Source organism: Neofelis nebulosa, chromosome 2 (assembly GCF_028018385.1).
Source record: "Neofelis nebulosa isolate mNeoNeb1 chromosome 2, mNeoNeb1.pri, whole genome shotgun sequence".
Taxonomy (NCBI): domain Eukaryota; kingdom Metazoa; phylum Chordata; class Mammalia; order Carnivora; family Felidae; genus Neofelis; species Neofelis nebulosa.
Window position 1 is genome coordinate 221,769,014 of NC_080783.1, and position 12,459 is coordinate 221,781,472.

At 59.3% G+C, this 12,459-nt stretch overlaps 1 protein-coding gene across 4 annotated transcripts in view; it reads left to right on the plus strand.

The window, feature by feature from the left end:
* Nucleotides 1-12,459, plus strand: part of NADK (NAD kinase) — a 33,003-nt gene that overhangs the window by 18,387 nt on the left and 2,157 nt on the right. For 3 of the 4 annotated variants that reach the window (XM_058719417.1, XM_058719419.1, XM_058719418.1), the window contains 10 exons: nucleotides 1,393-1,611; nucleotides 3,109-3,192; nucleotides 7,991-8,120; nucleotides 9,099-9,207; nucleotides 9,367-9,452; nucleotides 10,252-10,354; nucleotides 10,694-10,848; nucleotides 11,073-11,172; nucleotides 11,251-11,408; nucleotides 12,148-12,230. In XM_058719417.1, the coding sequence (XP_058575400.1) occupies nucleotides 1,393-1,611; nucleotides 3,109-3,192; nucleotides 7,991-8,120; nucleotides 9,099-9,207; nucleotides 9,367-9,452; nucleotides 10,252-10,354; nucleotides 10,694-10,848; nucleotides 11,073-11,172; nucleotides 11,251-11,408; nucleotides 12,148-12,230 (1,227 nt within the window). Of the gene's footprint in view, nucleotides 1-1,392; nucleotides 1,612-3,108; nucleotides 3,193-3,644; nucleotides 6,205-7,990; nucleotides 8,121-9,098; nucleotides 9,208-9,366; nucleotides 9,453-10,251; nucleotides 10,355-10,693; nucleotides 10,849-11,072; nucleotides 11,173-11,250; nucleotides 11,409-12,147; nucleotides 12,231-12,459 lie in introns of those variants that run through there. The other variant, XM_058719420.1, reaches the window with a different exon arrangement.

Below are 12,459 nucleotides of genomic sequence, written 5' to 3' on the forward strand. Positions count from 1 at the left end.
TGGCCACGGTTTGCGTAGACCACTGCCCGTGTAGCCCCTTGGTCTGCGCTGCCCCCGGCGTCCTCCTTTCCCCCAGTTCTGCTGTTCTGCAGATTGTCCTGCTCATTTCCTCTACTTTTGTCCCCTCTCCTACCTTTCTTAGGCTGCTCTTATTCCTTTCCTAGCTTGACAGAGTTAAATCTCAGCTCACTACCCTTCATTCTCAGACACTTCAGCACAGCTCACTGGAGCAGCCTAGACTTTGGCTCGTGTTTACATTATTCTTGTCGTTGCGATATGTTGCGATGTTGGCTTGATGTTCCTTTTGAACAGTGAGTCGGCTAGGAGGAAACTCACGCGTTCCCGAGTGTTGCAGGATTGTTTCCTTTGTTCCTACTTTTTTGTCTTTTCCTGATTTTATTGTACTGTTGTCGGAAGATAAGCTTCTCTACCTTCACTAGAGTTTGGAAATTGAGTTTTCTTTAAGACTAAAATAGGTCAGGGGACGCCTGGGTGGCTCGGTCGGTTAAGCATCCGACTTCGGCTCAGGTCACGATCTCGCGGTCCGTGAGTTCGAGCCCCGCGTCGGGCTCTGTGCTGACATCTCGGAGCCTGGAACCTGCTTCGGATTCTGTGTCTCCCTCTCTCTCTGACCCTCCCCCGTTCATGCTCTGTCTCTCTCTGTCTCAAAAATAAATAAACATTAAAAAAAAATTAAAAAACAAAAAGACTAAAATAGGTCAGGGGTGCCTGGGGGGCTCAGTCAGTTAAGCGTCTGACTTGGGCTCAGGTCATGATCTCACACTTCGTGGGCCTGCTTGTGGTTCTCTCTCTCCCTCTCTCTCTCTCTCTGTCTCTCCCCCTGCTCACATTCTGTCTCTTAAAAATAATAAACGTTTAAAAAAGCTATTAAAAAAAACTAAAATAGGTCAGTTTTGACAAATGTTTTATTGGTGCTGGATTGAAAATTGAGGCTTGTTCGCGGGGCCCAGGGCCCAGTGTGTGTCTTTCTCACTGGGCTCCCTGAGTGTGTCCATGTACCTGTCCCACACTGAGGGGCGTGTAACACTGGACACCCTCAGTTACTGGTTTCTCGCTCGGTAACGCGCCTTCTCCCCTGCCTGGGACCTCTCCTCCCAGTTGGCTCTTCTCCTTGTCTGTGGGAGAAGCCTGGCACGACCCCAGCAGGTAGTTCTTTCTTGTTCTTTGACCTTTACATTCACTAAAAACCACAGGCAAGTTCCTGAATTCTTAGATATCTTTAGGGTAGAATGGGATAGAAAGAGACCATCTCAAGTCCTTTGGCAAATAGGACTCGAGCCATTTGGCATTATGCATGCATAATGGGTGCATGCATGTGTGTATATGTTGTTTTGTGCATATGTGTTTACTTACTTTCTTTGTTTTATCAAGGCATCAGTGTTCTTCTGATCCAAGGCCTCATTTACCCACCATGGAAACGGAACAAGAGAAAGTCAGCGTGAGCAAGGCGCCTGGCACAGACTCGGCCTCTTACCGCTGCTCCGCATGCCATGGGGACGAGGCCTGGGGGCCCGGCCATCCCACCCGGGGGCGGGCCAAGTCCCGCAGCCTATCGGCCTCGCCCGCCCTGGCGAGCACCAAAGAGTTCAGGTACGAAGGCCCCCCTCCGGCCCCCGTCCTCACCTGCACACTCTGACTTCCTAAAGCCGCGACCGAGGCTCTTTTCAGGAGTGGATGGATGCGGATGGGGCGGTGGATGCTGACTGGTACGTGTGGTCGGCAGGGGGGGGTGGGGCCGGGTCCCAAGAGCAGGGGACGGACGCCCACCTGGCGCGGCTCCCCAGATGGCACCAGCACAGCGTGACTGTCCTTTTCTGCCTTAACAGCCAGTGCCCGCACTAACTCTGGGTGTTTGGGGGTGTGGGCACTGCCCCAAGGCGTCAGCAGGCCCCACACTGTGGCAGGGCTGGTGGAGGGCTGAGCGTGGCCGCGGGGTGTCAGGCGAGCACTGGCCCGGCGTGCCCTCCCCCCGCAAGCCTGCCGTGCGTGTCGTCGCACAGAGCGCTCAGGTCACGGCGCTCAGAGCTTCGCGTGGAGCGGCCTGCCGGGCGGCATTGCGATGCGCCTGTGGGTGTCGCCCTGGCTTCTGGAACAATCAGTGCGGTGAGTTTCAGGTAGAAGCAAGCAAGGGTCACATCTATCAAATGCCAGGGGAGATTTTGGTAAAAAGCGGGTAGTTCTCTCAGGAGAGGGGGACGAACCCGAAGCACCCTTCTCTTCGATGGTGCACAGTGCTGGTACGGTCTTCTGTGTGGACAGCTGTAACCCGCACGCGTGGGAGAGGCGGCCACAGCACCGTGGCCTTGGCCTTGGCCTTGGCCTTGGCCTGAGTTTTCCGTCGGTCTGCTTCCCGGCCACCGCACGCAGCGCAGGGATTTCGTGTTCCCGGCAGGACTGCTTTTGGTTGTTGGTTTTGTGGGGTTCAGTCCACACCCTTTCTCGTTCAGAGACCGCAGACCCTGGCATGGTGACAGAGGTCAAGGGTAGCCTCTGCCTGTGGGTATTGGCGGAGGAAGGAGAGAGGAATGTGCCCAGTCATCCCGGTTCTTGAGCAGCGAACTTAAATTAAACACTCGCTGAGTAAGACCCACCGTGACCTGTGTTTCCCCGAGGTTCTCATAGCCCACTCCATGCGCTGTCACCATGGGGGTGTCCTCCTCACTCCCTCGAGTTTTAATCTAGATTGTTAATCCAGATCATTTTAATCGAGATCATTCAGGGAGGGCCTCTCAGGTCTTGATTCCCAGGTATGGACCCGAGGACTGGTCCTCAGACAGACTCGCTGAGAGAGACCGCTCCAGTTCAGATTTCCAGACCTGTCCCCGGAGGTCGCCTTCCCTTTTTCTGGGGTGGGGCCTGGGCACCTGCGCTGGTTTGGGGTCCTTTTCCTAAGGAGCGCTGCGGGTGCGCCCCAGGCACCTCTGATTGCTGATGCCACGCAGAGAGTTGTGCGAGGCTCGGAGGCAGCACCGCGCACCACCAGGGTCCGTCGCGTGGACGCCGGGCAAGGGATGGAGCGCACATCTTTCCGAGGGTCTGATATCTGTACCTAGGTCTGCTCACCTGCCGTGTCCCCTCTCCACACAGGAGGACACGCTCTCTGCACGGGCCGTGCCCGGTGACCACGTTTGGACCAAAGGCCTGCGTACTGCAGAACCCCCAGACCATCATGTGAGTGCTGGGGTTGCTCCTTGGGAGCTCGTGCTGTCGCGGGATCGCCGTGCCGTGGGGTGTCCTGACACGGGGAGTGAGGGGTCGACTTGATGAGTCAGCAGGAGCCACGGGGCATCTCCACCGGCTCCGACGGACGAGGGGCCCCACTGCCCTGCAGACAGCGGACGGGGGTCCGGCCAGGCTCTGCTTCTCAGGCACCGCAGGCCGGGTGGGCTTCGACTGTGATCTTCAGGGTTACTGGTTTGTTCTCTATAGTAAAAAGTCTGGGAGGAATCCGGTATATTTCACACGCTACACTGGCTGGCTCAGACATGCTTCTCCTTGAATTATCCTTTTTTTTTTTGAGAGAGAGAGACAGTGCACGTGTGAGTGGGGGAGGGGCAGAGGGAGAGAGAGAATCCTCAGTAGGCTCCACGCCCGACACGGAGCCCGACACGGAGCGCGACTCTGAGACCGGAGCTGAAATCGAGTCAGACGCTCAACCAACTGAGCCACCCAGGCACCCCTAATTATTTTTAAAATACAGAGACATCAGTTGGATTTTTCAAAAGCCTGTGTTCGCTTTTGAGAGACACCCCACCATACGGGTGCGGCTGTTCCTGGCGCTCTGGGTGGGGGCGTGTGGCCAGGACTCCCGGTGCCTCTGTGGTGGCCACGAGGTGCCCAGATGAGACACTGTAAAAACTAAGCAATCGAGGTTATTTGTCTGGACTCTCAGTGAGTCTCCAGCTTCTCCCATCTAGTACTTGGGGGGTTCCAGAGGGGCGAGAGTTTTGTGGGGGGCTCTGTGAGATGGTCTGGGTCTGGTTCATACCTCGTGAAAAACATACACTTACTGATGTTAGTGCTTTCTGTTAAGCAGTCAGAATTCCATCCCACCCTGACCCTTGTGCCTTGCACCTTGTGACGAGCTTCCCAGCCTCCCTGCAGTCCAGGCCTCTTGAGGAAACCCCAACGGGACCCCCTCCTTCAGGGCGAGCTGTGGGGATCCCACATTTTACACAGGGGTGAGGCCCGTGGGCCCAGGTGTGCTTCCACGACTGGCTGGTCTGGGGGTCTTTGCTGTCTGTGACACAGCCCCAGCAGTGGGGACCCCAGGTTTCAGGTCACAGCCCTTCTGAACTGGTTCCGGGCCGTCAGCACAGGGGACCAGGACGGCACCTATACTGCCACCTCCAGGCTGCCCAAGGGAATTGCTGTGCAAACCGGGACATCTTGTGACCCATGAAACCCAGTGATGTGGCGGCCCTGCCTCTTACCGACTCTGGGGGCCAAGCCTGGGCACTGGAGTGAGGCCTCAGTGTCTCTGCTCCATCCAGGTGCTGTCTGCAGCCGGGCTCAGGACGCAGACCTCTGCCCATCTGCTGCGGCCCCTCTGGCACCCCGCAGCCCACTCCGTGCCGCAGCCCCGTGGGCAGTGGGCCCACCCAGGCGCCCCCCCCAAACCCAGAGCCCCAGCTGCCTGCTGCTGCCCCAGCCCCGCCTCTCCCATTCCCCAGGCCTTCCTGTGTGCTCTGCCCAGCCTGGCCCCGCCTTGGCCTTTCACCAGCTGCCTGAGGGCCCCTCCCTGCACTTCCTGGTCTTGGAAGAACTGTTCTCTCTCCCTGTCACTCAGCTCGGCCTGAGTGCCACCACGAGCAGCCTCTCACTGTGTAGCCTTGATTAGCTGTCATTTACTCCAGCTGAGCCACAGTCCCCCCCCACAGAGGGAGGTGTGTGTGGGCCTTGTGGGCCTCAGGCAGGTCAGATGGGTGGTTCAGTGGGGGACTCCAGGCAGAGGGGCAGATACCCCAGAAGTGCCCCTGGGGCTGCAGGTTGGGTTTGAGGAGTGAGCAGCCTTCTCGGCCCTTTCTAGCCCGTGTGCTCAGCACAGTCTGGTGGGACGGCCTCTTCTGGGGGACAGGGCTCCTTTTCTCCACCTTGTACCTGCCCCTCTCTGGCGTGGAACCTGGCTGGGGCGGGTCTCCGCGTGTCCTAACCTAACATCTTTCCTAATGTGTGAAAACAAGATAGCGCAGAGGGCTTGATTACAAAGAAATTTTACTTCCTGTTTTATTGTCTAAAATTTCACCGTGAACGTGCGTGCGTCTTCTCTTATGTTGAAACGTGTGGAATTGCCAACAACTGATTGCCTTTGGCTTACTAGGCAGTGGCTCAGATTGGTCAGGTGTCCTTGACTCCCATCTGACACCCACGGCCTGTGTGCTGGGGAAGGGTCAGCATCCCACCTTGCAGGTGACCCAGCAGGAAGCTGAGTCACGGTTGGCGCCCAGGACGCACTGTGGTGGCTTCGGCTGGGCACAGCCGAGTCTGAGGGCCAGAGGGGCCGTGGGCCGTGCCCACCTGAGTCAGCGGTGAGGGGGCTTTGACCTGGGCAGCGGTATGCGAGCCGCCCTTGCTTCTCCTGAGGCCCGCAGCCAAACGGTGACCGTGTTGGGGGAGCGCACCCCCCTCCACCTGACCGAGGCCTGACAGCTCCTCCCACGGGGCTGAGCCGGTTCCACGGCCCAGCTCGGATTCCTGTGTGGCTGGGACGTGCCACTGCACCCGGGGCGCTGGACAGAGCACGTCCCGACCTCTGAGGGCGGCCGAGCACTACCAGCCAGCTTAGTGGGGAGCAGGGCCCCTCAGGTCCAGCTTTGCCGTTGAAAGTGATCCCAACGACTTTTTGTTTCAGATACACGATTGGCCAAGAGGATTGTGTGAACGGTGAAGAGATTAAATAAGATTTGTTTGATTTTTAACTTGAGGGAGCTTTTTGGCCTTCGTTGTTTTATACAGCCTCTCAGAAGTCACTCTCGGACCGTTGGGCTTTCAGGGCCGAGGTTGCAGAAATTAAGTTGATAGTGCAGATGTGCAGTGGAGAGTTTTGGGGGCCGGTGTGACCGAAATGCTATGCACAAAGCAGTGGCGTCCTGCTCGTGAGCCATGCGTGTGACCTGGGCGGGCGATGAAGCTCATAGAGGATGTTATGAGCGACCCCTCCCTTTGCAGAGACGCCTGGAAAGGGTGAGTGACGGTCCGTCAGTAACCGGATGAGATCGGATGCCACACCTCTCATACTGCTGGTCTGGGTCGCGGTTTTGGAGGTTATTTGTGGGGCTCTGAAATGTTCAAGGGAAGCCGCTGCCCCTCGAGGCACGACTTGGAGCAGGTGTCTAAGTTGGGGACTTGGTAGGAAAGGGAAGTCTTTCTGCCGACATGCAGTGTGGCTTTGAGGACTTTGCCACCCGGCTGAGGGTCGTGGCCGGCCTGTGGGCGCTCTGCTCCCTGCAGCTCCTTTGCCACATGAGTCCCAGCCGGTTCCAGGCGGGTGGGGATGGGTGTTCGCCGAGGCTTTACCAGGAGCCGGAGTCCCAGCTGGGGGGGGGGGTCTACCTCCCGTGGGACGCTGTGCCCTCAACGCAGACCCCCCACCCATGCACCACGGTGTGCACGGCCTCCCCACGTCCCCTGTACCGGCCGTGACCTAGTCAGAGCTCTGGGAACCTGAGAGGGCAGGGTGCTCGAGAGCTGTGTAAAAAATTAGACCCTGGGGTTCCTGGGGGGCTCCGTCGGTTGACCATCCGACTCTTGATTTCGGCTCAGGTCATGATCCCAGGGTCGTGGGATCGAGTCCCCTGTTGGGCTCTGTGCTGAGTGTGGAGCCTGCTTCTCTCTCTCTGTCTCTCCCTCACCCCCCTCTTTCTGCCCCTCTCCCCAGCTCATACATTTCTCTCTCCCAAAAGGAAAAAAGAATCAGACCCTCTTATTTGGGCAGTTTTCAGTTCACAGAAAACTGAGGTGCGTGCGGCTGCAGAGATTCCCACGTGCCCCCCCCCCCCCCATCACCCTCCCCTCCGAGGGGCCGTCTGTGGCCACGGACGAAGGACGGGGACATGGTGTGGTCTCCCTGGTCTACAAAGGGTCACTCGCTGCTGTGCTCTGTGATTTGGACAAAGGTGTGATGATGTGTGGTCACTACTGGGGTCACACTGAGTAGTTTGCCCTGGGATCCTGCCACCCACCTTTTTAATTTATTTTTGATAGAGAGAGAAAGTAGAGAAGGGGGGGAGAGAATCCCAAGCCGGCTCCGCACTGTCAGCATGGAGCCTGACTCGGGGCTCAAACCCATGAAGCCGGGAGATCACAACCTGAGCCGAAATCAAGAGTTGGACGCCCAACCGACTGAGCCCCCCCAGGGGCCCCTGCCATGCAGTTTTTAACAGTGTGAGTTTTAAGTGTAAAAGTTAAGGGTCACCTGAGTCGTTCATGCCATGGTGTAGCTACGGGGCCATATCCCTCCCACACAAGTCCGCAGGAAGCCTGTGTCCTGGGGCGGTGGGGGGGGGGGGGGGGCGGGGAGGGCTCTTCAGTGGTCCCCGGGGACAGAGTCCCCAGTCGGCTGGTGAGAGTGTTTGTGGGAAGCCTGCTGTCCTCGATGCAGGGAGGGTACGGAGCAAAGAGCAGCTCTGGTTGGGTCTCCTCTCGAGCGTCCGTGGGCGATGTTTGCTCCAGAGGAGCCATCAGTCCGTGAGTATCGTTAGAGCAGGCGCACGTGAGGTCCAGGGCCGCACAGGCGAGTCATGGGTGCAGCGGGCAGCAAGGGCCCGGGGGGGGGGGGGGGGGGGAGGAGGGGCGGGTAGTTAGAAGGAGGGCAGCCTGCGAGCATTCCAGGGGGTCAGGCCCGTACTGGCCACACAGGCCCCTGGCTGAGCGGCGTGAGCAGGCGGCTTCCAGCACTCGGCCCGGGGCCCGAGAAGACCTGTGTCCTCGGACGCAGTGCGCCTGTGCAGACGCTCCTCTCCCCTCACAGGCACATCCAGGACCCTGCCAGCCAGCGGTTGACGTGGAACAAGTCCCCAAAGAGTGTTCTTGTCATCAAGAAGATCCGGGACGCCAGCCTGCTGCAGCCCTTCAAGGAGCTCTGTGTGTACCTGATGGAGGCGAGTGAGCCAGGTTGGGGGGTGGCGACCCCAGGACTCCCCTCTGCACCCCCGCTTCATTCACGTTGGCTGGATTCCACTCTGGAGATTGGGGAACATGCTTGCCAAGGCTCCGTGCTCACTGGGGCCGTAGATGGAGGGGGGGAGCTGGCCTCCTGCCCAGGTTCTGGCTCTCTGATCCCAGGGCTGGCCAAGTCAGGAGGCCAGTTTCAGGGAAGTGACTTCCATAGGCGGGTGTCACAGAGCCTCCAGAGAGAGGGAAATCTGGATGAACAGGTCGGAAGCAATCTCTGGCCAGGACTAAGGCATCATTTTCTCCCTTCATCATAAAATGTTAAGGCCTACTCCTGAAACCTACTACACTGTTTGTTAACTAACTTGAATTTCAATAAATAACTTTATTTTTATTATTTTTTTTATAAAGAGGTATGATTTTAAAAATTTTTTCGGGGCGCCTGGGTGGCGCAGTCGGTTAAGCGTCCGACTTCAGCCAGGTCACGATCTCGCGGTCCGTGAGTTCGAGCCCCGCGTCAGGCTCTGGGCCGATGGCTCGGAGCCTGGAGCCTGTTCCCGATTCTGTGTCTCCCTCTCTCTCTGCCCCTCCCCCGTTCATGCTCTGTCTCTCTCTGTCCCAAAAATAAATTAAAAAAAAAAAAAAAATTTTTTTTAATGTTTATTCACTTTTGAGAGAGAGCATGAGCAGGGGAGGGGCAGAGAGAGAGGGAGACACAGAATCCGAAGCAGGCTCCAGGCTCCGAGCCGTCGGCACAGCGCCTGATGCGGGGCCTGAACCCACGGACTGTGAGATCCTGACCTGAGCTGAAGTCAGCCGCTTAACCGACTGAGCCACCCAGGCTCCCCTAAATAAATATATTTTTAAAAATAAGATGCTAAGACTTAAAAGGAGGCTTTACGCAAGAGCAGCGTGACCTGAACTGGCTCTTGCTGGCTGAGCTGACGTGCTTGTCTCCCTTCCAGGAGAACAACATGATTGTGTATGTGGAGAAGAAAGTTCTAGAAGACCCTGCCATAGTGAGCGATGACAACTTTGGACCAGTGAAGAAGAAATTCTGCACCTTCAGAGAAGGTGAGTTTGTCCTCGGCTCTGTCACGCAGCTCATTGGCATCATTGCCCTGGACCTGGCGGAAGCTTCTAGTGTTCTGCCCCATCATGGGCAGCAGCGCCCTGTGGGGCCTCGAGGCCTACTGTGACTCCTTTTCTTGTGTTTGTTGTTCTGTTTTCTAGATTATGATGACATTTCCAATCAGATCGATTTCATCATATGCCTGGGAGGGGATGGGACCCTGCTTTATGCCTCCTCCCTCTTCCAGGTGAGGTTTCCAGGTGGTTCCAGTCTCGGTGTTGCGTGAGGAGGCGCTTCCCCAGTGAGGGTTTCCATCCCTTGTACCTGTGGCTTTATACCACGGGGCGAGGAGTTTTGGTGCTCTTACTCTGACACAGACCAGATATATTTATTAGTTGGGTTATTTGGCCAAAGAGCAGGTTTGCAAGTCACGGCAAATGACGCCTCTGCTCCGTCCAGGTCTCCGGCCAGATAGGCCCGGCATCCCCGTCCTCCGTCGGGGGGCATGGGGTCCATGGGAGAGGTGGGCATACAAGCCCGGGCTGGGCAGAGGGAGTGGCCAGAGGAAGGGGGGCTGCTGCGGCTCCTCAGGCACGTGGCGCCCACAAAGCAGAGCTGGTGCCTCGTGGCCAAGGTGACGGGGCCACGGCAGAGGTGGGGGTCTGCCCAGGAGCCCACCTTCCCTCTCCGCAAGGCAGGCCCCGGAGGGCCCCGGCTGGGGTGTGTTAGGTGAGGCATGCGGGCTCCCCTAGGGTCCTGCGTGCTGCCCTCAGCACTTCCCCCTGCCCTCCGTGGCCAGCAGGCAGGTCGGTCCTGTCGCCTTTGTTTCTCGTTGGCTCTGTACGCCCACCTCCCCCCCCCGCCCCCCGGCCTCCCGGACCGCCTGCTGACCTCCCGTGTGGTCACTCGAGTCGGCACCGACCATGCACTCGTGTGCCTGTCCCCTCCCGGAGACGGTCAGGGGCGGGTCTGTCGGTGCCGGGGTCGAGTCGGGTGGGCTTCTTAGTGGATTGGCCATCTGACCGACCTGCCTCGTTGGCTCACAGGGCAGCGTGCCTCCGGTCATGGCGTTCCACCTGGGTTCCCTGGGCTTCCTGACCCCCTTCAACTTTGAGAACTTTCAGTCCCAAGTTACTCAGGTGATACAGGGTAAGTGGGAATGTTCTGGAACCCTCAAGCAGTTCTGAATATGGGATTGTCTTCTCACTTGGTGTTTGGGTTTTTCAACGACATACAGAACAACACTTCGTAAGTGTTTCGGGATTCAGAGATTTAAAAATTTTGCATGGTTCAGACATTTCTGCCTAACGTTGAGAAGTTGAGGCCACGCGTGAAGGTACGTGTGTGCTGGTTGGTAGCAGCGAAGTGACTTTCACAGAAGGCACAGACGTGTTGCTCTGGAGCTGGGAGAAGGCGGACGGCCCCCGGCCAAGCAGGGGTGCCTCTGCCTCCTGTGGGTGCCGCCACCCCATCCCTGCTGGCCCCTAGGCAACGCGGCTGTCATTCTTCGGAGCCGGCTGAAGGTCAGGGTCGTGAAGGAACTCAGAGGGAAGAAGATGGCCGTCCCCAACGGGGTCAGCGAGAACGGAGTGCTGGCCACGGACCTGGCCGCGGAGGCTGGGAAGCAGGCCATGCAGTACCAGGTGTGTGGGCACGTGCCCTCGCGGACCCCAGGCCTTGCCCTGCCTGTCACGTGGCCGCGGGGAAAGGCACAAGGTGGGAGGACTCCGGAGTGGGGTGAGGGGTGGGAGGGGCCTGACCTCAGGGCCTTCCAGAGAGTCCGGGAACAGTGCGGGTGCCTGTTGGGCAGACCACCCGGGGCAGCCCTGCCGGCCCCTCCCAGTGTGCGGTGGCCTCGTCCCCCCAGGTCCTGAACGAGGTGGTGATCGACAGAGGCCCCTCCTCATACCTGTCCAATGTGGATGTCTACCTGGACGGGCATCTCATCACCACGGTACAGGGTGACGGTAGGTGGGCGCCCGGGGTCCCGCGGGGTGGGGGTGGGCAGGAGCCCACGGAGAGTGACCCTGCGGCCTGTCCACCAGGGGTGATCGTCTCCACCCCGACGGGCAGCACGGCGTATGCGGCCGCCGCCGGGGCCTCCATGATCCACCCCAACGTGCCGGCCATCATGATCACGCCCATCTGCCCCCACTCGCTGTCATTCCGGCCCATCGTGGTCCCCGCGGGGGTCGAGCTGAAGGTCAGAGTCCACCCTCCACCCTTTCTGGCTTGAGCTCTCGTCTGGGACCTGCGATGCTGACCACCTCCCGCGCCCCCGGCTGGGACCCCAGCACATACTGGGCCGTGGGCCCTTCCTCCCTTGCTGGGCGCGGGAGGGGGCCTCACTCTCATCCTTGTCTGTCCGGTTGGCAGGGGCAGCCCTGAGAGCCGGGTTGTGGGCCCTTACGGGGCAGAGACAGTCCCTACTGGGTGGGGGCAGGGTGAGGGACGCCGAGCGAGGACTGGGGGCCTTGGGCCTGGCGTGCACATGGCACCCGCTGCTGCTCCCCCGTCTCCGCTGTCTGCCTGCCTGCCTGCCTCACGCTCCCTCCTTCGGTCCGCCCTAGGCCGGTGTGCCCTGGCCGAGAGCCCCGGCCGTGAGCCCTGGTGCACAGGGCCATGTCTGCAGGTCACAGAGAGGACTGGACCCAGACCCCTGGCCAGTGTCCCTAACCCTGGGCGGATGGGCAGCAGCTGGGCCTCACCACCGCCGGTCCTGTTTCCCAGGGCTGGTGTCGGCGAGACATACACTAATCCCTTCAGGGCCTCGGACCGCCTTGCATAGCATAGTGTGGGTGCTGTGGACGCCTCCTTGGCATAGTGTGGGTGCTGTGGACGCCTTCCTCCCGACCGGTGCTGCCCTCCCGGTGTGGGGGTCGAGGTGCTCAGCTGCACTCATGAGCCCACACCTACCTGTCCCGCTTGACCCCTTCCTTCAGATCATGCTGTCACCGGAAGCCAGGAACACTGCGTGGGTGTCCTTCGATGGACGGAAGAGACAGGAGATCCGCCACGGAGACAGGTGTGTGCGCCGTAGGGCCAAGGGCAGGGCGGGCCCGGGAGGTACAGGCCCCGTAGGCAGAGCTCCGTCACCGGGGAGGGGATGCGGACTGGTGCCTGTCGGGCAGCTGGTCGCACGCGCAGCATGTGGCCCCACGTTCTGCTGTACGCGGGCGACAGACCCACGGTCCCTCCCCCCGGCCCGCCCTGGTGCTCCGCTGAGCCCCCGGCCCGTAGCTGTCTAGAAGGTG